The 20,244-nt window shown below is 49.4% G+C and overlaps 8 protein-coding genes across 8 annotated transcripts; 4 read left to right on the plus strand and 4 right to left on the minus strand.

Moving 5' to 3' along the window:
- Position 1: 1 nt before the first annotated feature.
- Positions 2–3,832, minus strand: AFUA_3G09730 (uncharacterized protein). Its single transcript, XM_077804395.1, has 6 exons — positions 3,162–3,832; positions 2,992–3,092; positions 2,811–2,910; positions 1,675–2,758; positions 1,261–1,374; positions 2–1,172 (listed from the first exon to the last, which is right to left on the minus strand). The coding sequence occupies exons 4-6, from the start codon at positions 2,705–2,707 to the stop codon at positions 550–552; spliced, it is 1,770 nt and encodes a 589-aa protein (XP_077660549.1). The 5' UTR covers positions 2,708–2,758; positions 2,811–2,910; positions 2,992–3,092; positions 3,162–3,832; the 3' UTR covers positions 2–549.
- A 1,903-nt stretch (positions 3,833–5,735) lies between these two features.
- Positions 5,736–9,426, minus strand: AFUA_3G09740 (uncharacterized protein). Its single transcript, XM_077804396.1, has 8 exons — positions 9,202–9,426; positions 8,603–9,149; positions 8,419–8,545; positions 8,273–8,311; positions 8,133–8,217; positions 8,030–8,075; positions 6,174–7,981; positions 5,736–6,116 (listed from the first exon to the last, which is right to left on the minus strand). The coding sequence occupies exons 1-8, from the start codon at positions 9,238–9,240 to the stop codon at positions 5,958–5,960; spliced, it is 2,850 nt and encodes a 949-aa protein (XP_077660550.1). The 5' UTR covers positions 9,241–9,426; the 3' UTR covers positions 5,736–5,957.
- A 227-nt stretch (positions 9,427–9,653) lies between these two features.
- Positions 9,654–10,864, plus strand: AFUA_3G09750 (snoRNA-binding rRNA-processing protein UTP6; the record flags this gene model as incomplete). Its single annotated transcript, XM_749551.2, has 2 exons — positions 9,654–9,701; positions 9,764–10,864. The coding sequence occupies exon 2, from the start codon at positions 9,866–9,868 to the stop codon at positions 10,862–10,864; it is 999 nt and encodes a 332-aa protein (XP_754644.1). The 5' UTR covers positions 9,654–9,701; positions 9,764–9,865.
- Positions 10,865–10,978: 114 nt separating this feature from the next.
- AFUA_3G09760 (peptidyl-tRNA hydrolase domain protein) lies at positions 10,979–12,002 on the minus strand (the record flags this gene model as incomplete). The annotated part of the gene is made up of 3 exons (XM_749550.2): positions 11,537–12,002; positions 11,134–11,394; positions 10,979–11,069 (listed from the first exon to the last, which is right to left on the minus strand). Exons 1-3 carry the CDS (start codon positions 11,791–11,793, stop codon positions 10,979–10,981), a joined length of 609 nt encoding a protein of 202 aa, XP_754643.1. The 5' UTR covers positions 11,794–12,002.
- Positions 12,003–13,230: 1,228 nt separating this feature from the next.
- Positions 13,231–16,202, plus strand: AFUA_3G09770 (putative RNA-binding protein (Nab3); the record flags this gene model as incomplete). Its single annotated transcript, XM_749549.1, has 4 exons — positions 13,231–14,503; positions 14,573–15,302; positions 15,364–15,584; positions 15,658–16,202. The coding sequence occupies 4 exons, from the start codon at positions 13,231–13,233 to the stop codon at positions 16,200–16,202; spliced, it is 2,769 nt and encodes a 922-aa protein (XP_754642.1).
- A 540-nt stretch (positions 16,203–16,742) lies between these two features.
- On the minus strand, positions 16,743–17,152 carry coa6 (cytochrome c oxidase subunit 6B family protein; the record flags this gene model as incomplete). Its single annotated transcript, XM_749548.2, has 2 exons — positions 16,743–16,865; positions 16,928–17,152. 2 exons carry the CDS (start codon positions 17,150–17,152, stop codon positions 16,743–16,745), a joined length of 348 nt encoding a protein of 115 aa, XP_754641.2.
- A 416-nt stretch (positions 17,153–17,568) lies between these two features.
- Positions 17,569–18,265, plus strand: AFUA_3G09790 (protein SYS1; the record flags this gene model as incomplete). The annotated part of the gene is made up of 2 exons (XM_749547.1): positions 17,569–17,813; positions 17,875–18,265. 2 exons carry the CDS (start codon positions 17,569–17,571, stop codon positions 18,263–18,265), a joined length of 636 nt encoding a protein of 211 aa, XP_754640.1.
- Positions 18,266–18,944: 679 nt separating this feature from the next.
- On the plus strand, positions 18,945–20,059 carry AFUA_3G09800 (class II aldolase/adducin domain protein; the record flags this gene model as incomplete). The annotated part of the gene is made up of 5 exons (XM_749546.2): positions 18,945–19,206; positions 19,259–19,519; positions 19,580–19,712; positions 19,769–19,937; positions 19,985–20,059. 5 exons carry the CDS (start codon positions 18,945–18,947, stop codon positions 20,057–20,059), a joined length of 900 nt encoding a protein of 299 aa, XP_754639.2.
- Positions 20,060–20,244: the final 185 nt, after the last annotated feature.

A 20,244-nucleotide genomic window follows, 5' to 3' on the forward strand; every position in this document is an offset into this window, starting at 1 on the left:
ACTTGATTTTACATTTCTACTCTGTATCTACTCCATAGTCCGCGCCTGCATCGCCCTCGCTTGACATCAATCTTCCTTAAGAGCACACAATATATCTTGCTAGTTCTTCGTTTGTCACTTGGATCTACGTATTTTGTTGTCTTCGGCTGAGAATACCTGTATTTACTCAATGATTCTTCATAGTGCTCCCCATCCTTTCCTTTGCATGCCGCCAGTGGGGATGAGCATACTGGAAGAGACTTGAACAGATCGATGAAGAACGAAATGATGCTTGGTCATGACCTAAATCAAGAGAGGAAAAGCGAACAGAACACGTCAAATTAGGAAACACTCACCAAGGCAGATGGCACGGATGGTTCAATCCATCCTGCGGCCTTGCCATAAATCATACCCTGACCTAAGTTAAGTAGCAAAGTGGCCCGATTTTACTGAATTCCTGTAGACAGCATGTCATATTGTTGTGTGACCATCAATCTTGTGTCTGGTTGTCATCCACAGCTTGCAGGGGCGCACAACAAAATCGTCAACGAAGCCGATCCAAGGCCATACTTATTTTCGACAAGTACGTTTCGGGTATCTGCTTTGCTGCGCGGGAGCGGCTGTGCCAGCAGTCTTCGCTGTCCCTGCAGTCTTTGCTGTGCCAGCAGTGGTCGAGTTCGTGGTTGTACGGGCCCTTTTCGCCTTCCCAGTAGTACCACCACTGGTGGAGCCATCATTATTGTCGGAATCAGCATCAGCCCTGGAAGCCTGCTTTGGCAAACCGCTTGCAGCTCTCTTAGCTGTCCGACCTTGTTCCACTTGATTTCGCTCGTGAAATGGCCTGTGCTCGAGGGGATACTCGGGTACGAGCTTCAATTCATCGTTGCCGATGTAATTGGGGATCACGTCGCCCGGCCATGTCCTTATGCGCCGGAGAGTACGCCGAGGGAAGTATTTCTCATGATTCTTCTTCAGCTCCTCAAGGGCTTTGGTCACGAGCTCGTGTTCTTTTGATCTCAAATTCTCTGGCTCTGACTCTGGCTCTGTGTCTGGTTCCGACTCTGTGTCCGGTGGTGCCACTGGCTCCTGTTTTGGCTTTGTGTATACGATGCGACGAGCGCCGGCCTGACCCGGTGGGGGCCCTCTTTTGATCTTCGCGAATTCCCTGATGCCCTTCTTTACGGCCGTGTTACCTACATGACATTAGTAAATCATTCCAGTCTATACATAAATGTCATACGCCTCCGAGGCTTTTGCTTGAACGAATGGGTCATCTCTTACCTGGACCTTGTACTGCAGGTTTTGACCACGATGTCATGGGCAAACCATTAGGTGCACCTTCTATGACTTCCAGGTCAACACTAGACTCGACTGTCTGACGATTCGAATCCGCATCTGTTCACAAAGATTAACCATTAGCTCATTGGGCCTGATCATGCAAGATTTGGAAACCAGTGGAATGCCATATGCAAGGGGGGATGAGGAATGCAAGCAAGACTGGCTGTTTCTCCGATCTTATGCGTCCAATGGAAACACCAGATGCATAGCAGCTTATAATTGGAGAAACAAACCTTAAGTCTGCATTGACAGGTTGCTAAATACATCACTTGATGATCTTGAAGGCATAAAGGAAAAGACACAGAAACATGCTTATGACCAGTATGATGACAATGAACCAAATCCACTTGTACTCACCAATTTCAGGCTCTTCCCCGTCGTCGAGGGCTAGCGGTTTTGCAGCGCCTGCCTCAGCTCGTTCGCGATTTGCGCCGTACTGTTTGCGGTGAGTACCGATGCCAGGAAGTTGAATTTCTTCATCACCTACTCCTTGCTGCCCCGGGTTCAACCCTCTGCTGTACATGCCTTGCCGGATTGGGGCAGTCGGACGTGTGTAGTCCCTCTTGTAGGACCAACGCCAGGTCTCATAGTGAGCCGGAGCAGGAGGAGTAACTGGTTTCAGGTAGAAATTGGTGGCTGGGGGATTTGGAAGAGGCGGCAGAGGTTGAGCGACGCCTTTCACAAGCTCTTTAAGAGGCCCGTATCGCAAATGCGAGATGATTGCCTCCCTTCCCTCGGGATCCTCAACCCAGGCTCTTTGCCAATTATACGACCACTCGTACAGCTGTTCCTTCGTCAGACCACCCCAACCAGAGGGTGGGCCGGGCTCGAATTCCCACATCAGCTTGTGCGAAGGCAGCTGCTGGTTTCCCTGCTGTAGAGCAGGTACGAGCACCCACCGGGGGTACGCACCCTGTTCACCGAAAGAGACACGAGGCCCTACAGCAATTTGGTTAACTGGATATTGCTGCGCCTGCTGCGCCTGCTGCACCTGAGACACCTGCTGAGTCTGCTTCACCTGAGGTACCTGCTGTACCTGAGGAGCCTGCTGCACATGCGCAGGTTTAATATGGGCTGGAGCAGGCGGCGTCGGGAAGATCCGGCGCATCATGGCCGCCAGAAGCGCCTTGTTTTCCTTTAATGCCTCATCTTTTTTCACCTGGTCAAACATAGTCCTTCGAAGCGAAGAGCGAGCATCCTCAAGCAGCTTTGCAGAAGGCTTTAGGCCGCGGCGGTATAATTCCCAAGGCTCTTCTGACTGCGGTCCCCCTGGAGCTCGTTCGGTCTCTTCTCCAGGCATGCCAGCTTCTTCCACATGTTCGGCTTCCGGCTTCTCGGAGTCGGAGCCTTTTCGTTCTCGGCCTTGTTGCCGTGTCGGTGATGCCAGCATCTTGGCGTATGAGTGGTATCCTCTGCGATCAGAGACGACTAGATCTAAGATCTAAAAATGTTAATCTCGGCTCAATGGAAAGATATTCCCGGATTGCACATACCTATAGCGTAGTATCCCTTGGTATTAGAACCACAATTTCGACAATATACTGAAGAATCAGGAAGCCGTGGGGCCAGTACCTTGTCTTATGGATCAGACAACTACGCTCCTGAGAATCAGTGTCCACTATCAAGCGGGTAAAAAGAAAAAAAGGTTCGTAGACCATTCAATGCCAAACGTACCTATTTTAATATGTTTGGCAACGTCCTTTGTTCTGTATACACCCTAGAGCCAACACCAAATCCGCTTTGCGGAGGAGACAAAGAAAGCGTCCCCGTTCCCACTGAAAGTCCAAAGGCATCAGCATAAACACTTGGGAAAGCAGACTCCTTTAATAAGGGATGAAACGAACCAACAGACCAAAGATTGCAAGTTCCAAGCACTCAGCAAACTATACAGAGTAAGAAAACATCATAGCCGAGCCATACAACCTCAAAGACCAAGAGATAATGATATCCAGAGCTAGCTAACTAAAATAGGTGCATCGACGTTAGATGGAGCAGAAGACAAGGAAGGAATCAATGAGCAGTCGCCCTATCCTACAAGGTAGGGTAGGAAAGATAATTCCCGCATCCTTAGACTTCCATCACGTCAGTTGCCACTCTCTCCTCCCATGCAGTGGAGGGGAAAGGAAAGCTAAAGAATGGAGAAATCCTCCAGGTTGTTCTTTTCCCCTTCCATGCGCTTGAACTCGTGCCCTGGGTCTTGGAATGGGCACCGGCGCTGCTCAAAGAGCACAAGGAAGAACAAAGAAACTGTATGCGCATTCCTCGGAAGATTCCGGTCAAAACATCCAGCCTGACGGGAACAGACGCAGGGAAGGGAGATGATGACGGACTATCAACATAGTAAACTTTTCTGCGTATGGAAGTTCAATGGCCAGGAAGCAGGAGCTGCAGGTTGGTGGAATCACCAGTGAGAAGACTTTTCTGCTCGTGTCGTGACTCGCATGCCCTCTTTTCTTAGCTAGCATATTCAGGAGTCGACTCTCTTCATCCCACGGCTTCTAATTTTTAAGTGGTTTACTTTCTTTTACTCTTGTATAGACACTGAAGGTAGAAGTAGCAGTACGTTCTGTATAGCCCTACTTCTACCTCTCCAGAAACATATGTTTATATCCTGGACTTTAGAATAGATTACCAACGAAAAAAAAGGAGGAGGAGGAAAGAAAGAAAAGATAATGAAAATGAAATTACTCTTCTTATTTGGTCATCTTGTGAAACATTAGAGGTCTTGATAATGTGAGGGACTCATACCTGGAACAGCAAGATGGATTTATAGGCCATGTCCAAGTATGATATCAAGAGATGATGACAGTACATCATGAAGTATTGAGCTGATTGATCAGCTACCTTTCACAAACTATACTCACAAGCACTTATTCACTTATCAGACTGATTGTAAGACAGGGCTTCCCGAGGAATGTGCCTATCTATTGTGCCCACTCCCTTCCTGCGTGAGAGCTCTTCCCGGTCCTCTCGATATTGCCCACAGTCGATCTACTTTTCATATTCTGATTTATCCTATCGCGCTATGGGTCCTAGTTATTCTTCAAGCATAGTCACGCCAGTTTCAACACTGACTCCTAATTCCTGGTTCTATGAATTATGCCCGGGGTCTACAACTCTCCCGCAAGGATCGGGAATATCGCCATCTCCTGTCCTTGTAAGAGGTTCATCGGAATGTCTATGGATGCACAACTCAAGCTTCATACTCCTTGTGATGATTGTTGCCATCCACTCCCAACAAAAAGACGTAAGTTTGGTAGAGGTCAATTGACCAATTCAACCCAACAAGGAAGCAGCCAGCCGAAAATATGTTAAATTCTGTTCTCGATTATCTCATGGCATAACCGGTGATAATTCTAATGAACAGCTTCCATTCTCGATCAGTCTTTCAGCCCTTGATTAGGCAGTCTCAAAAGTCGCTGACCTCATTGATGAGCAGAAAATCGTGCATATTCGGGCGCCCCCTGCGAGTGGAAAAACAACACTGAATCAACTACTGCAACAATATTATAAGGTTAAGTGGATGAAACCAACATGGGACAAGCTTGATGAATACCCTTCATCAGAAGAGAACACTTTCCATTACGCCTGGGGCAACCTTGACAGTTTGTTATGGACATATTTTAATCCAAACAAAAAAAGGATCATCTGGCTCCAGGAACTACATTCATTATCGACAAGGCCCAAGAATCCTATTCGGATGACCTTTTCTGGAATTCAATAATCAAGGAACGGTTGGATCGCAGAGGCACAAGCCTAGGACACGAGTGGGGTCACAGAAGCAACGTCCACACTGACAGATTAACACATAAGATAACAAGAGTGATCTATCCGGGTCCTGGAGCCTTGGAATGCGGATTCCCGGTTGTATTGAGGTCCGAACCGGCGCATGCGTCATGTCTGATCATTAATCAGTGACAATGAGCATCAGTACCATTGAGCTGGAAACGGACTCAGAACAGAGAACAGTGATGTCGTGGCTTTGGAGTAAGTAGTCTCTTGCCACGGTTCATTGCGAGGGGGTTTTCAGGTATGCTCTATTCCCGAGGGGCTGGCACAGAGTGAGGATGGATACGTGAGCAGTAAGGAAGTCACCATATCAGTACCGTCCGTCCCACTTGTCAATGTCTTCTGGAGAGACGTACGCGTCTTGTACTACATGCCCCATATCTCAATTTCCCTTGGAGAGCAACTATGATCTACCGACAACGCTATGCAGGAGAGGGCAAATGGATCAAGTGCTCTTTGGACCGGGAAGCTATCTGGCAGGGTGAGAGAGGGCAAATTGAAGGGAAAGATACTATAGGGTGGGACACTTAACCTGCTACGCCAGAAGCAAATCATGAAAGCCTGAGGCATTTCCAACATGACCTACGTCAGGTCAATCGTCTGATTCCTTATCAAGACATAGGAGTTAGCCCATTAAGAAATCTAAGCAGTCTGCGTTATTACTAAGTATAAAGGCTATGTACGACTCGGTGAAGAAAGGAAACTCCTATGTTCAGTTGGACTCGAAAATACATTATCATAGTGTTTACACCTAACAGTGGCCCCCTGATCAGGTAGATTTCAGTATAAAAGGGATAGACACCTTTTTCCAGCCACTACCTGCAACAAGCCAGCTTCTGATCAAGTCAGGTCTATTGCCAGTATCTTGGCTCATCGAAAACATGGTAACGGTGACCACGGACACCCTGGCCACGGAACATCGCGGGGAATCGACGGCCCTCAGCGATCATTTCCTCGGGAATGCGTACTTCGTTCTCCGGCTCGGGCTCTCCGATGACGAATTTGCCAACCTAATTGAGCAGATCAGCATATACATAGACTGATGGACTATTATCATAGATACTCACCTGAATTTCAGTATCAGTAATACTATCCCGGCTGATTCGCGCGTAGCCTGTCCGCTTCAATCTCTTGTAGAGAATGTATTCGCACCACCGGTCCCAGTCGGTAGGGTCTATGTCCTTCATGCCACTGAGCTCGCTGACATACGTGTTGTAGTTGCCTTCAAGGGGTTTGGTGACCAGATAGCTCAGCAAAACCATCGGACGAGGCGATTCGCCCATGAGTTTTGCCAGATACTGGGACTGTAGGCGCCGGTCTTCGGGGTCTTCCTCCTGTCCAGAATGGAAGACAACGACGTCCACCAGCTCACCATACATATCCAGAGTTGCGTGAATAGCGGGTGCAAGTTCGCCGACGGGCGAGGGAAGAAGATGGTGGGTTGAGTTGACGATGGGGAACTTTGAGAGTAGAGCAGCGCCCCATGTATGCTTGTTGGGACCAGGTCCAAAATCTGCATACATGCCCAATTCTTCAGCCAAAACTTGACTAATGTCACGATTACCCATGATAATGCGCTGGGTGTCAGATTCCAGCAGACCGATCACGTCGATCTCAAGCTCCTTGATGACATCGCGCATACGTCGCTCCGAAGACCACATATCGTTGTCGAGCCCGAAGTGAACGGTCCAGATACCAAGTGTGGCAACCTTGTCCTCCTTATGATACGGTGTGTAGTCATTGGTTGGGAATCGCAGATATGCGATGGCAACAGAAAGAAGCTGCAGCACGGCGAGGACATAAACATAGTACGATCGTTGCCTCCTGCCGTTCGGGCTGATTGTCTTGGCCTTCGGGCTAGAAGAGTTTGTGATTGCGGCAGAAAAGACTCCAGCACCAATGGATATCATAGTAGAGGCCATGAGCCAGTCTGTGTGCTCTCTAACAAGCGGACCGCCGGGAACAAATGCATAAGCAACAACCCATACGTGGAAGAGGATCAAGAAGACGTAGACAAGGCCTCCGAGACCGAACGTTGTGGCGGGAGAATGGCGAGCAGCCGAAGAGACCAGGACGGGGGCAACGGCCATGACATAAAACGCAAGGACCAGGCCGCCATAGAATCCAGTCCAGTGGCTGTAACATGTAAGTAGCGCAGCGCCGAGGGAACCGATACCAAAAGCAGTCCAGCTTCCAGCGATGCGTGGGCAGAAGAGACCATATACAAGACCGGCCCCCATCGCGAAGATTGTAAGCACACCATGAGGCACAGCGATCGGTCCTCTCACCGGATATCCCTCCCAGACCCATGAAATCATGGTGCTGGAATCAGACAGAAGAGAGTGCATGGCGAACAGAAGACCACCCATACCGAATGCGGCTAACAGAGAAGGGCCCTTCTTGCCAGTAGACGGGAAATAGTCTCCTCCACTCGGTACAGGCTTCCTGTGAGATCGGAGAACAGCCAAAATACCAAGAAGTAGACCCATTTTGTTCCATCCACCGTTCTCCGCATGCATAGTGGGCCAGACAGGATTGTTGGTGCTGCATGCAAATTTGGCGACGCTAGACATGATCAAACCAATGCCCCAGGCAAGGATCCGAGACTCCAAGCGGGAGCTCTGGGTCTTCTCCGCGTGGAAAATACCGGACCATGTAAGAGCATTGCAGGCAACACTGAAAGTAGTGACGAAGAGTCTGTTGGTAGGATTCTGTACCTTGTAGGCGAGCAGTCCAGAAAGTGACAGAAAGTGGAAAAGTCGTGGGTACTTGGCCACCGCAGTCTTCAGAGTTGGGATTGCTAGAAGGAGAGGTGACATGTAGGCGATAATAGCGGCCTCATACCCAGAGATACCCATGTGCCAAAGAGGAAAATCTAACGGTTATTAGACATAGACTTTAGAGAACAAAACCTGAAACTTACACCAAACAAGAAGTCCGAGAGCAGTTGCCATGGACCAGAAGACATACTGTGGTCAGTCAGTAATTGTGCATGATGCAATGAAAAAATCAAGGATAGGTATTACCCCGTTGTAGACGTCTGCTGCGGCGTCCAGGACTTCAGACCAGAAGAAACCCTCGCCGAAGGTGTTTCCAACAGGCTTGCCCTTCCTAACTACGCGTCAACAGTGAATCCAAAGTGACTTGGTGAGCGGGAAATACACACTCTTTTTCAAGAACAGAGTCCACAGTGGTCTTCAACTGCCTAATGTCTCGAAGCTTAGGACATGTTTTCAAATCCAAACACCCAATATTCGGCCACTCTACATTTTCCCATTTTGCTTGGTTCACTTCGGGAGCCACGGTACATACCCTCTGCTAACCCCTTTCACGTCCCTCACCACGATCTCGAATGCATCAAAGTCCAATGCCGTGACCGCATCGAATCCCACGTCGAACAAGATAAGAGACCACTCGAAGAAGGCATATTTCGTATAGGCTTCGGAGAGAGTTGTTAGAGAACGGTATGCCAAATAAAGAAAAAGAGTAAACTCACCACCAGCGACCTTGTGCACCTTGTGTTGGATGAAGTAGTAGATCAGTGGTACTAGGGTGCCAAAGAACAGGCCTGCCATGATCTTTCTGTACTTCACGGCGCGGCGGTTGTTGGGACTGAGTGCCAGGCAACCAAGGGTCCAAGGCAATGTCGCGACGAGGTAAGAGATCATGAAGATATCATGCCAGTCATGGTCATCGGTCGACGTGACATATGTCCAACCACCACACATAAAAGTCCGGAACAGCCCAACACCAGCAACGATCTTGGGAAGAGTCGAGTTGGGCCGTGCAGTAAGAAGATACCAAAGGAAAACGAGAGCGAATCGAGGACCTGAGGTAATGGCGATGAAGACTTGAAAGAATGACCGTTCCGGATACCGATCACCAATTGTAGCTGACACAGAAGGGAACCATTCATCCGGGTATCCATAGTGTTCGTTCTGCACGATCTTGTGGAAATGTAGGGACATTCCCACTACAAGAGCGCTCAGGAACGCCGTATAGGCGACCGCTGTATGTGTCCATGACACCCATTTACCATTGATCTGACATTGCTTAGTAAATCGCCTGGAATTATTTGGGTTCGTATCAGCTTACCGCCACAACGGCATCCCCATCTTTGAATTTGGGAACCATAGTAGCGCAAGAAATGCAGGGCCCACACTCCGCACGTTCGAAAAGTCAAAAAAGCTACGACAGATGAGAAAAGAATATAAAAGAGCGTCACGAATATAAACGATCCAAAGAAAGAAAGAAAATAGAAAAAGAAAAACTGTCAGCAGTCAGCGAGACCCCCTGAGATGTGAAATGGCCAGGTTGGAGCTCGGTAACCTGCGGAGGAGCGCGTAGACAACATGCAACAAAAGGCATGAGTCCCAGAATGGAAGGCGGTCAGAGCCCACAAGTAGATCGGAGATATCAGATTGGGATGCCGACAACTTTTTTTGGCCTGCATTGGAGGACTTCGCGAAATATATTGAAGGTCTTCTCCAGCAATAACAACCATCATGTCAGCTGCAACAGATAAAGCACGCTTTTACCTGGAGCAGTCGGTACCAGAACTCAAGGAGTTTGAGAAGAAAAAAATTTTTAGCAAGGTGCGAGTCCTCAACCCGCCATTTCACAAAACATGGCCACTCATAATGCTCGAAATTATTAGGATGAGATTCTATCCATTGTCAAGAGACGTTCGGATTTCGAGCACAAACTGAATGCTCGCGGCGCTCAGCCATCCGACTTTGTGCGATACGCAGAATATGAGATGAATCTTGATGCTCTGCGACGCAAAAGAGTGAAGCGACTAGGTATTCGGTCTGGAGGCCACTCGGGCCAAAGACGGATCTTCTTCATTCTCGATCGAGCTACTCGGAAGTTCCATGGCGATCTCGGCCTATGGATTCAGTATATTGAGTATGCCCGTCAGCAGAAGGCGTACAAGAAGCTTACGACAATATTTACGGATGCTTTACGACTTCACCCTACCAGCGTGGACCTATGGATCTATGCAGCACAATACAATCTGGATGATCATGCAGATATGACAATGGCGCGAACCTATATGCAGAGAGGTCTGAGATTTTGCAAGAGCTCAAGGAAACTGTGGCTGCACTATGCGAAACTCGAGTTGATCTACATCGCCAAGCTTGTCGCTCGACAGCGGATATTGGGCTTGGACCAGAAGATTGAAACGACTAACCCGGCTGAAGGGTCTGGATTCGATGACCCTAATGCCGATATGATCGCTTTACCTAAAATTACCGGGGAAGATATCAACCCTAGCGCCGGAGATGAAGACGGAGTTGATCATGTTGCTCTGGAAAAATTGAACTCGACGCCTGCTTTGAGCGGCGCGGTCCCGCTGGCCGTCTTTGATACAGCGATGAAGAACTTCAACAACGATGACCGCTTCGGCCACGAATTCTACGACATGGTCTCCGAATTCGAAGACCTACCGTGCCTGCGCAAGATCTTGGGACATGTAGTTGAGGTGATGTCGCAGCACAAACCAAACAGCTACCATACGCATATCTGCAACATCAAATACCCAACTGCTGGGATCCGACCGACATCTGCCGAGTTTCCTCGGGCACTGCGTGGATCTCTTGCGCATTTGAAGGAGCACCGGCAAGATCCAAATGTCGCTAAGGAGGTGGTCAGCTGGCTGCAACCATTCCAGAAGATAGAGGACTTGGACCCTGCTTTGCAAAAGGTCATCGCTGCCACCATTCACAATGCCGAGCGGGTCCTTCAGCAGGAGTAGACGTTGCATCTTCGGTTCTTTATTGCAGGCGTTCCTCAGGGTTGTTTAGGGTCCATAAGCAAAGAAAGACGAAGCTTGTCCTCTCTTTCATGGTGTTTAAAAGTTAGCTTCCTATCACTCATCATACTTATTACCCCGTCTGTTGCTCTTCTTGCTGCTGTGCAGTTTCTTTGCCTTGATTCTGGCCTCGTTTTCAGCCTTTTTCCTGTTGCAATTGTGAGAACTGTTCAATATCCTGTAGATAATGCATATCAAGGAAGGTGTCCTACAATTTCTGCACTTTTTCCCGCTGCTCTTCAGATGTTTCTCCGGGAATCACATCTTCTGCAGTCGTTTTCAACAAACGGTGGAGCTTTTCATAGCAGGACTCCACGTTAGCGGCCTGTTTCCGTGACTCCTCAGACTGGATAACCAGCATCTGTGTTCTGTCGGCGTAGTAACGGGATGACCGGAGATGAGGATGGAGGATCCGCGGCACCAGAGGCAGGAGAGACTGGAGGGGTACTTTCAATGTGGCTTTTGAGTTTACCCTATTGGGGAAATGCGATGAGATGTTAGTCTACTACTGAGGTGTACGTTCCGAGTGCTCTGACATGGTCTTAGCCAGTCAAATCAGGCTTGATCATTCAATGATCTTAGTGCAGGATAAAACTACAGGGCAGAGGAACGGACTTGTTGACATTTTGACCGCCAGGACCCCCGGACCGGCTAAAGGAAATCTCGCAGATGTCACGAGGGATAGTGACTGTCTTTGAATTGAACTTGTTAAGCCACTCCCGGGCTGCGGTGAGGTCCTTTTCGTCTGGCTCGGCGGTGGTATGGTTGGTATCGCGTGCGTTGTTGGCGGCTGCTCGTCTAGAAGCAAAGGTTCTTGTTATGGTGGGACCGGCGGGGGCTTTGCTGAAAAATTGGAGGAGTCGGGCTCTCATATCTCGTGACAGTTTGAAATTTTTTCCCCCCCTCTTTTTTTCTTTGACCGAGGGTTCTAGTCTTTGACCGATTGGTAAGGTAGGCACGGTGTGCAGTGTAATTCAGTAGTTGCACTTGTGTAGTAGTAGATTAAGGTAAAGCAAAGTAGACTAGAAAGACATCGAATAGAAGGCGGAGAGTGAAACCATTGGCAGCTCTTGAAATCAAATGACCTCTGGAGACAAATCGATCCTCGGCCAGGGGTATGAAAGTCGCCTGTAGAGGACTCACCTAATCCCGAGGAATCTTTAAAAATAGACTATTGTCGGGATAGGTTGAACGGAGTCCACGACGAGAAAAAAGCACGCACAAGTCTGTGTGTTTCTTAACCACTACCACGGCTTTGGTCTAGAAACTCCGGTAAGAATGTCACATTTGGTACTTTGAAGCCATCGAAACAATGTTTCCCTTCCTAACCATCCAGGAAGGGAGAACCCAGGAGAGGAGCGGGAATACTCCGTGATGGATGGTTCTGGACCTTTGGACAGTACGGAATGACAGGTTTTAGTTACAAGGGTAGGACATGGCACTAGGTAGTTGGGCTAGATGGGGGACCTTAAGAACCTTATGGATAGCTCCCTGTTTCAGCAATAATGCTTCCAATACGGAGTAGATCCAGATGGTTCTTGGTTTAACACTAGAATTAAGGACCCCTCCAGTCAGAGCTTAGCAAGAGAGTCTGAGCATCCCACATTGGCTCTCAGCAATCATGCACACTCGGTAGGTGATGGACTAGGCTACGAACTATCAAGATTCACAGAAGGTAGTTCCTGCTATTCCTCTTTGATGATGGGGACCAGGGTAATATATTGGTAGAAACTCCAAACCACGAGACTTTTCCTTCATAATTTTTGTACTCGCTTTTCTTACCGAGAATTTCCTCTCCTTACTGCGTAGTACTGTTGTCTCCAGGTGTTGGAGTAGACGGCTCGTTGAAGTCCGACCAACTGTGCTGCTGGTGATCAAGTCATCCATTTCAAAAAATCCCTGTTATCACCTCATTTGCTTCCGTCATCCCCAACTTCTCCGTCAAGCGGAATCAACCCACAACTCATCTCCATCCTTAATTCATTTCCTCCTCAATATCACACACACATTTTCTCTCTCTCCACAATCTCTTCATCTGCTGCAAGAAAGGCCTCCATGTGTGCTCTCTCCAACTGAGTTTGGACCCTCTTGTTCTTCTCCTCTTCACGCTTCCGCCTTACCGCCCTGGGATCAGAAGAGAAAAAAAAAGAGAGAAAAAAACAGAAAGAAGGGCCCAGTGCTTTTTGCGACGATAGCCCCACTCGAGCTAATTTGGCTGCGAAATCTTCCCCCTCTCATCACTTTTTGGCCCCGTCGCAGTCTCTTGCGGTATTTGTAGATGAAAGTGATCCACCCTGCCTGCTGTCTACATGACGCCGGGTTCTCCAGATGAAGCTCTTCACTTTCGAGGCAAAACTCTGACTCCAGAGAGCCCTCGTCCGCTACACGTCGCGGAACCGACCAAGATCCCTGTGCTGCAGAACCAAATGGACCCGGTGTTCAATGATACGTCGACTTATTTTGACACGCCCTTGTCAGACCTTGAAAATGGTTCCCAGATGCACCATCAAAATGGACACTATGCAGAATCGGAGAACGTGACGAGGTATCAGGCGCTGGATCATCATCACTATCAAGAATACCATCAACCACCACCGTCGTCGACACAAACACAAGGTAGCTTTCACACTGGTTCTTTGCAGGCGGATGATCAATCAGTGGACAAGAAAAATGAGACTTCACTTTCTGCGGGGACAGCAACTGCTAAGCCTTCCCTTCCATCAAATCAATCCGCAGTAGCAGACGAGGATTCCTCTACTGCGCCGGCCATAGCAGCAAACTCATCTCTAACTGTTCTTCCTTCGTCAGATCCTGCTGCCCCTCTAGCTCACCCTAACCCCGATGTCCCTCCCTCTGCCTCCTCTCAGGCTGCCCAGATCCTGCCCGTCGCGAACGAGGTAAATCACGCCGTGGCCAGCTGGGCTGCGCAGTCGGCACCGCATGATCGCTTAGATTACCAAGCCAAACCCGAAGATAATACTGGTGAGGGTGGTGTGGACTTCCAAAACCTCCTCGATAATCTTCCTCCTCCCTCTACCGCCGCTCCGTCTCCTCCCCTACCCTCAGAGACTGCCCCTTCGTCTGCGGACGACGTCTCTGAAGCTCCTCAAGGCCTCCCCCCTCGTCCCCCGCCCCAGGAGAAGCCCTCTATCCATCCTAATTACCATCCCACCGATGATATCCGCTCGTATCATCAACTCCACCCTCACCCTGCCAGCACTTCCACTACCTACCCTTCCCAGCAAAGTAATTATCAGTCCAACCTAGGACTTCCTTCCTTGGCCGCTTCCGGCGCTCCTGGAACCGCCTCGGGTGCCAGCTCGTTGCCTCCACCACCTGGTCCCAGCTTCCAGCAACCGGCCCCCTCAACCGCCGAATCGTCTCAGGAGCCCCCCGCAACGGCAGCTTCTCCGAATGGTCGCATCGAGAAGCCGGTCGGCCGTGTCGTCAAACCCGGAGACGAAGATGTTCCGTGGGGCCCAGACGTACAGAAGAAATATGACCAATTTCTACATGATGAGAGAGTGTACGTAACTGAGGGACTTTGGGATCGCTTCCCAGCGGGGTCCCGGTTGTTCGTGGGTTAGTATTCTGCCACTTCTATTGGAGCCTTTGGTGTTTGATCTTATCTAATCCTTGCTGGCAATCCAGGTAATCTACCGACGGAGAGGGTCACAAAACGGGATTTGTTTCATATCTTTCACCAATACGGCAAACTGGCCCAGATATCGATTAAGCAAGCCTACGGTTTTATCCAATTCGTCGACGCCTCCGCCTGCAAGCATGCGCTCGATTGTGAGCAAGGAGCTGTGGTAAGGGGTAGGAAAATTCGTAAGTTGGCACTGCGGTCCCTGCGAATATTCGGGCCTGGGTTGACTCTGCCTTACGCAGACCTTGAGATTTCAAAACCACAGAGGAATACTCGGGCAGGACCACCGCCACCTGAACCATCTCGTGGTGCTCCACCCCGGCGGTCCAGGTCCCCGGAATACAGCAGAGGCGGACCTCCCAGCAGCCGTAATACGAGGGCTTCGGGAGATCGCTATGATCGACCTTACGAGTCAGGTAGAGTCCCATTTAGTGACTTTAGAGATGAGCCGAACCACCGCAGACGCGACGATTATCGACCCCCTCCACGATCGCCATCTCCACGTCCGTTCCGAGGAAGAGATGGGTACAGATCTCGGGATAGAACTCCTGAACGGTACGATCGTCGTGAGAGACGCCGTTCTCGGTCACCATATGGAAGAGACAGACGGTATCGGACTCCTAGCCCCAGGGGCCGCAGCGCATACGACAGTGATTCGGACTTGCCAGTGCCCAGGAGAGCCCCGCGAGACGTCCCGGAAGTGCAGATTTTGGTTCTTGAAGAAGTTGACCGGTAGGTTATATCGTGTAGCTGAAACCTTCCTCGATGGTGCAATTCTGATGTTTCTTTTCAGTAACTTCATCTTCCATGTGGAGAATGCCTTCCGCAATCGAGGCCTTCGGGTGGATGTCCTGGTGTTGGGTCCTCGCATACCACTGAACGCGGCAGTTCAGCGGCAGATCAAAGAAGGGGTTCTCGCTGTTGTGAGACTGTCTCGTCCGAACCAATTCTCGAGGAAGATTCCTTTGCAGGTCTTTGACCGCAGTGGTGGGCCAGACAATGTTCGCTTCAATGGTCAGTAGCCTTGTTTCCTTGTTTCCAGTCATCTCTGTGCACGCAACTTCTTATGCTTATGGATTTTGTACAGAATATCCAGAAGTCGAGCCCAACATCGCCGCCGAGATCATATTTCATGCCCAAGCCATGCAGCGCGGTGCTACTTCACTTCCTTTCCAACCCAATCCAGCATTTGCAATGCCGTCACTTCCCACCGCGCCCATTCCTCAAGCACCATTGCCGGCGGTTCCTGCGTCTTCCAATGTCGCTAATGTGATTTCGTCTCTTGATGGGCCTACCCTTCAGTCTCTCTTGAGTGCACTGCAGCAGCGACAGCAACAACCCGTTCCCGCTGCACAGCCCTTTACAGCTGGCAACATGCCTCATACCACTGCAGATCTCGCAAGCCTTTTGAGCGGAGCAACGCGGCCACCTATTCCTACGAACCCTCAACAACACCTGCCTCCGCAGTACTCGGTACCAGTCACCAATGCTCCGGTAGTTCCGGATCCTAATTTGATCTCTTTGCTTACCAAGGGCCTGGGTGGACAACAGCAACCACAGCAGCAGAACCTGGCGACTGTGAATCCTCACGTTCAAAACATTATGAATCAGTTAAGCAAGTGGAAACAATGATCCACCATAATTCCTTTAGATGTGCATCTCCACCTTTCTATCTTTTCTCTTCGTTTGCTTGTGTTCTGAAATTTCGGAATACCTGGAGCTTGGCGTTTCGTTTACGAATATCCGTTGAATTGATTAGTCATGGGATGAACTGGCCTTGTCCACGGTTTTTATGGCTGGTTGTTGGCTTTGATGCTACTTTTCTGTTTTCTTTTTTTAAGACATTGCGACAGGAGTGCAGGGTTATTCTTTCGAGGCATTCAAAGGTTAGATATGGCAGGAAATGACTTCTGCGTCTGGGTTGTCACGACATCTTTATGGATTACCTCTTACTCTAATCTCACTGCATTGAGCGAACCCACCGCTCGAGTAGGCAATGGGACGATATTGACCTTCGGCTGCTGCGCATAACTGGGTAGAAACAGATATTGTACAAGATCTCATTCAACAGTCGTTATGAGAGGCGATATAATGTGATATAGTACACTCATAATAAGTAGTCTCTTTTTCTTCTTCTCTTTTCCTTTTTTCATCTCAGCGATAGCACACGCCTCACCTCGGCGTCCACCCTTGTGCCTTGAGATCCGCAACCTTGGCCGCATCTTCCTTCTTGATGCGCTCGATTGTCTTGTCTCGGTTATACTCCATTACCCGCTTCTCTTTGAAGTATTTGACCTATGAAGAACAAGGATTAGAAAGCTATCTCCCGCTGTTCAAGCCTGGGAGGAGATACATACCCAAGCTTTCGCACACGACCCCTCAAACTGCGCCAGTTCCTTCCCGCATTGACGCCGCGCCTTATTATCTTCTTTGATCGAGTCGATGATGTTGCTTTTGTCCAGACAGGAGAAGAACAGATCCCGGCCTTCCCAGCACTTTTCGCGAGAGCTCCGGTCGGGGGCTATGCGGCCGCCGTCGGAGGCTTTGGTGGAGTCGTCGGAGGACCAAGGGAGCCAGCCCATTTTGATCAAGGTATAATAGATGAGATTTGAATGGGAATATGGATACAGCGGAAGAATAGTGAGAAGTAGAATCGTCGCGAATGTGATCTGAAGGTAGGAAATGGATGTCTTCAATTCCACTGGGGATTCCGCACTGGTGGCTCCGCGTGGCTTGTTGGTTGTGGCGCTAACATTTGCTGGGACAGCTTCAAGTTGTCTTCTGACTCTCATCATCATTTGACTCGACTTTGGGAATCCAACAGCCCAAGTCACAAGAATAATGCTTGCTACTGCCTATGAAATACATAGGTGAACCTGCATCTACTGGAATACTTCGCTTGCACTTCCAAAAGTCTGTTTCCAGACTGTTCAGCCCGCTCGCTTGTTCTCAAAGAATATTTGGATCACCACCAGGGTCGACACATTATCGATAGTTCATGCCCCCGCGCCGACGGGCTCCTGCGGGGTCCCGAACAGATCTTCCGCCACTGAAGATTGTTCGAAAGATCATTCTCCTGCAAACTGCCTACTATGTCTCCGCTACAGCCTTGATCCTGTTCACGACTTTGGTTTACGGGACGGGGTTCTCGCTCGATTTCGTTTTCAGCTGGGATGCCTTAAGGGGGGACACAACAATAGGGTGGATGCTGGGGCTAGTATGGATGTTAAACAGTTTACTCGGGTATTGTATACGCCTTTCGCTCCTACAAATGCTTGGTTCGCTGACCAAATATGATTGACAGCGTGATCTTCCTACTGCTCCTCGTGTCCCGCTCAAAGCTCATCCCCGACTTCGCTATAACAATTCACTTCCTCCATCTCATCGCGACATCGTTCTACACCCGCTCAATACCCCGCAACTTGCTTTGGTGGTGTCTCCAATGTGCCAGCGCAGCTCTGATGACCTTTCTGGGTATCTGGGCCTGCCAGTGGCGTGAACTCAGACCTATCACGTTTGGAATAGCAGGCGGTAGAGGCACGGCACAATCGTCTTCTAGTGCATCCCAACCACAGACTGACGATGTTGAAAACGAACCGTTCTTGCCATCACGCGGACGCGGCCGAGGGCGACATCTGGGTGAGGGGAGTGGCGAGTACGAACTGACGGAGATGAAAGGTGAGCAGGCTGTATAATGCTCTTGTGGACTTGGACGACACTTTCGCCCCAAACGCTTCGTTTTATCCTTCATTTTTGGTGATCCGGATACGGCACTACGTTGCATCGTTACCACTATTATTGTGTATACCCTAGCTGGTTGGATTTGTATAGATGGCGTTGAAGTGGACGGTGCATTCCCATGCAATTCTTGCGGAAGAGGATACATTGCAGGAGACTGTAGCACCATCATGATATGTGCAGGCACATTTTGATTACGTTCTAATAAGATTGACTCTCTGGCCGTTCTTAGCGGGGATTTGGACTTGACCGGAGGCCAGGCAGTAGTGCAATGAACAGCATTACCAATCAGTTGTGTCTCGATTTCTCCACGAATCTTTCGGTTGGATAATAGTCGGCTGGAGATACGTACAGCTTCTTTGCGACAAATCATGAAGCTCTGCGCCTTCTACACGACAAGCAATTAGGCAACCTAAGTCAAGCGGGGTTTTCGGAGTTGAGCCGCGAAGTCCGGTTCAAGTTATGATTCGCTTTGTATAGATAAAGGATTGGCGATATATTGGTAGAGTTGTCTCAGCAAGATATATGTATATGAGGGGTTACCTAACACATTAGTTATTTTCGAGTATAAAAGCTACATAGCCGTGCTCATTGCTAAAATCCGATCTCTGTCTACTTTTTTACGTATCATCCAAGATGTCGACCACGACGATTACTGAATCTGCGAAGCAGACACTTGTCGTCACCCCAGATAAAATCACTCCTGCCGCGGCAGACGAGAAGTTCCAGGCCATCGCACGCGGCAATCGCGAAGGCACTCTCAAGCTCCAGGGCATCCCAACCTTCTCCGACCCCTACGAGCAGCGCAAATGGATGAAAGAACATATGGCGGCTGCGTTCCGCTTCTTCGGGAAGCAGGGCTATGGAGAGGGAGTGTCTGGTCATATCTCGATGAGAGGTAAGGAAAGTCTATACACAGACATGAGTCCACATTACTGACATCTCCGCAGACCCCGTTCTCAAAGACCATTTCTGGATGAACCCGTTCGCGAAGCATTTCTCGACCATCAAGGCTTCTGACCTGGTTCTGGTCGATAGCGAGGGCTACGTGACAGAGGGAGGGGCACAGCTTCCCATCAACGAGGCGGGGTTCATGATTCATTCTGAGATTCATAAGGCCCGTCCAGATGTGGTGGCTGCGGCGCATACGCATTCGATTCATGGAAAGACGTGGAGTGCGTTTGGGCGACCGGTTGAAATGCTTACTCAGGGTTTGTGTTATAGATATACCATGAAAGGTTGTGGTTGGAGAACGCTGACTCTTCCGGTAGACGCCTGTAACTTCTACGGAAAGCTGAGCGTATATGATGATCATGGTGGGATTGCACTAGCCCGGGAAGAGGGTGAGCAGATTGCAAAGGCTCTAGGCGAGAAGAATATCGCCTGTATTCTGCAGAACCATGGGTATGGGAATCTTCTTGTAACGCACCGCGCTTCAGCAAGAGCTGACTGTCTTTTAGTCTGCTGACGGTTGGCCACACCGTCGATGAAGCGGCGTTCCTGTTCTTCAGTTTGGATAATGCGTGTCGTTCGCAGTTGATGGCTGATGCCGCGGCTGCGAATGGAGTTCCTAAAAAGATTATCAACCATGAAGTGGCGCAGTATACAGCCGACGCCGTCCAGAACCCTGTATGTTTTCCCTGTTGATATCCAGGGTGCAAACTAACATGCCGCAGCATAACTTTTATACCGAGTTTCAGCCTGAGTTTGAGTTGATTGTGGAGGAGACCAATGGTCGTGTTCTTCAGTAATAGAGACGTGGCCCAATTCTTGCAAGGAGTCAGTTAGTCATCAATGTAGCAATCGTACCCTAGTATCAGGGTCTTGTCATAAGGTTCCCTTAATTTAAAAGTCGTCTACTATGGGGGTTGAGGTACTGTATCTTCTAGATGCCTTCACAAAGCCTTAGGGAAAGGAAAATGCGAATGACTAACAT

This window comes from Aspergillus fumigatus, chromosome 3, assembly GCF_000002655.1.
Source record: "Aspergillus fumigatus Af293 chromosome 3, whole genome shotgun sequence".
In the NCBI taxonomy this organism is placed as follows: Eukaryota; Fungi; Ascomycota; class Eurotiomycetes; order Eurotiales; family Aspergillaceae; genus Aspergillus; species Aspergillus fumigatus.

Coding starts and splice junctions, on each gene's coding strand:
- AFUA_3G09730 (XM_077804395.1), bottom strand. CDS start 2,707: ATGCTGGCATCACCGACACGGCAACAAGGCCGAGAACGAAAAGGCTCC. Junction 1,375..1,674: donor CGGGGAAGAGCCTGAAATTG/GTGAGTACAAGT, acceptor CTTTGTGAACAG/ATGCGGATTCGAATCGTCAG. Junction 1,173..1,260: donor ACCTGCAGTACAAGGTCCAG/GTAAGAGATGAC, acceptor AATGTCATGTAG/GTAACACGGCCGTAAAGAAG.
- AFUA_3G09740 (XM_077804396.1), bottom strand. CDS start 9,240: ATGGTTCCCAAATTCAAAGATGGGGATGCCGTTGTGGCG. Junction 8,312..8,418: donor GTGAAAGGGGTTAGCAGAGG/GTATGTACCGTG, acceptor TCGAGACATTAG/GCAGTTGAAGACCACTGTGG. Junction 6,117..6,173: donor TTACTGATACTGAAATTCAG/GTGAGTATCTAT, acceptor CTGCTCAATTAG/GTTGGCAAATTCGTCATCGG.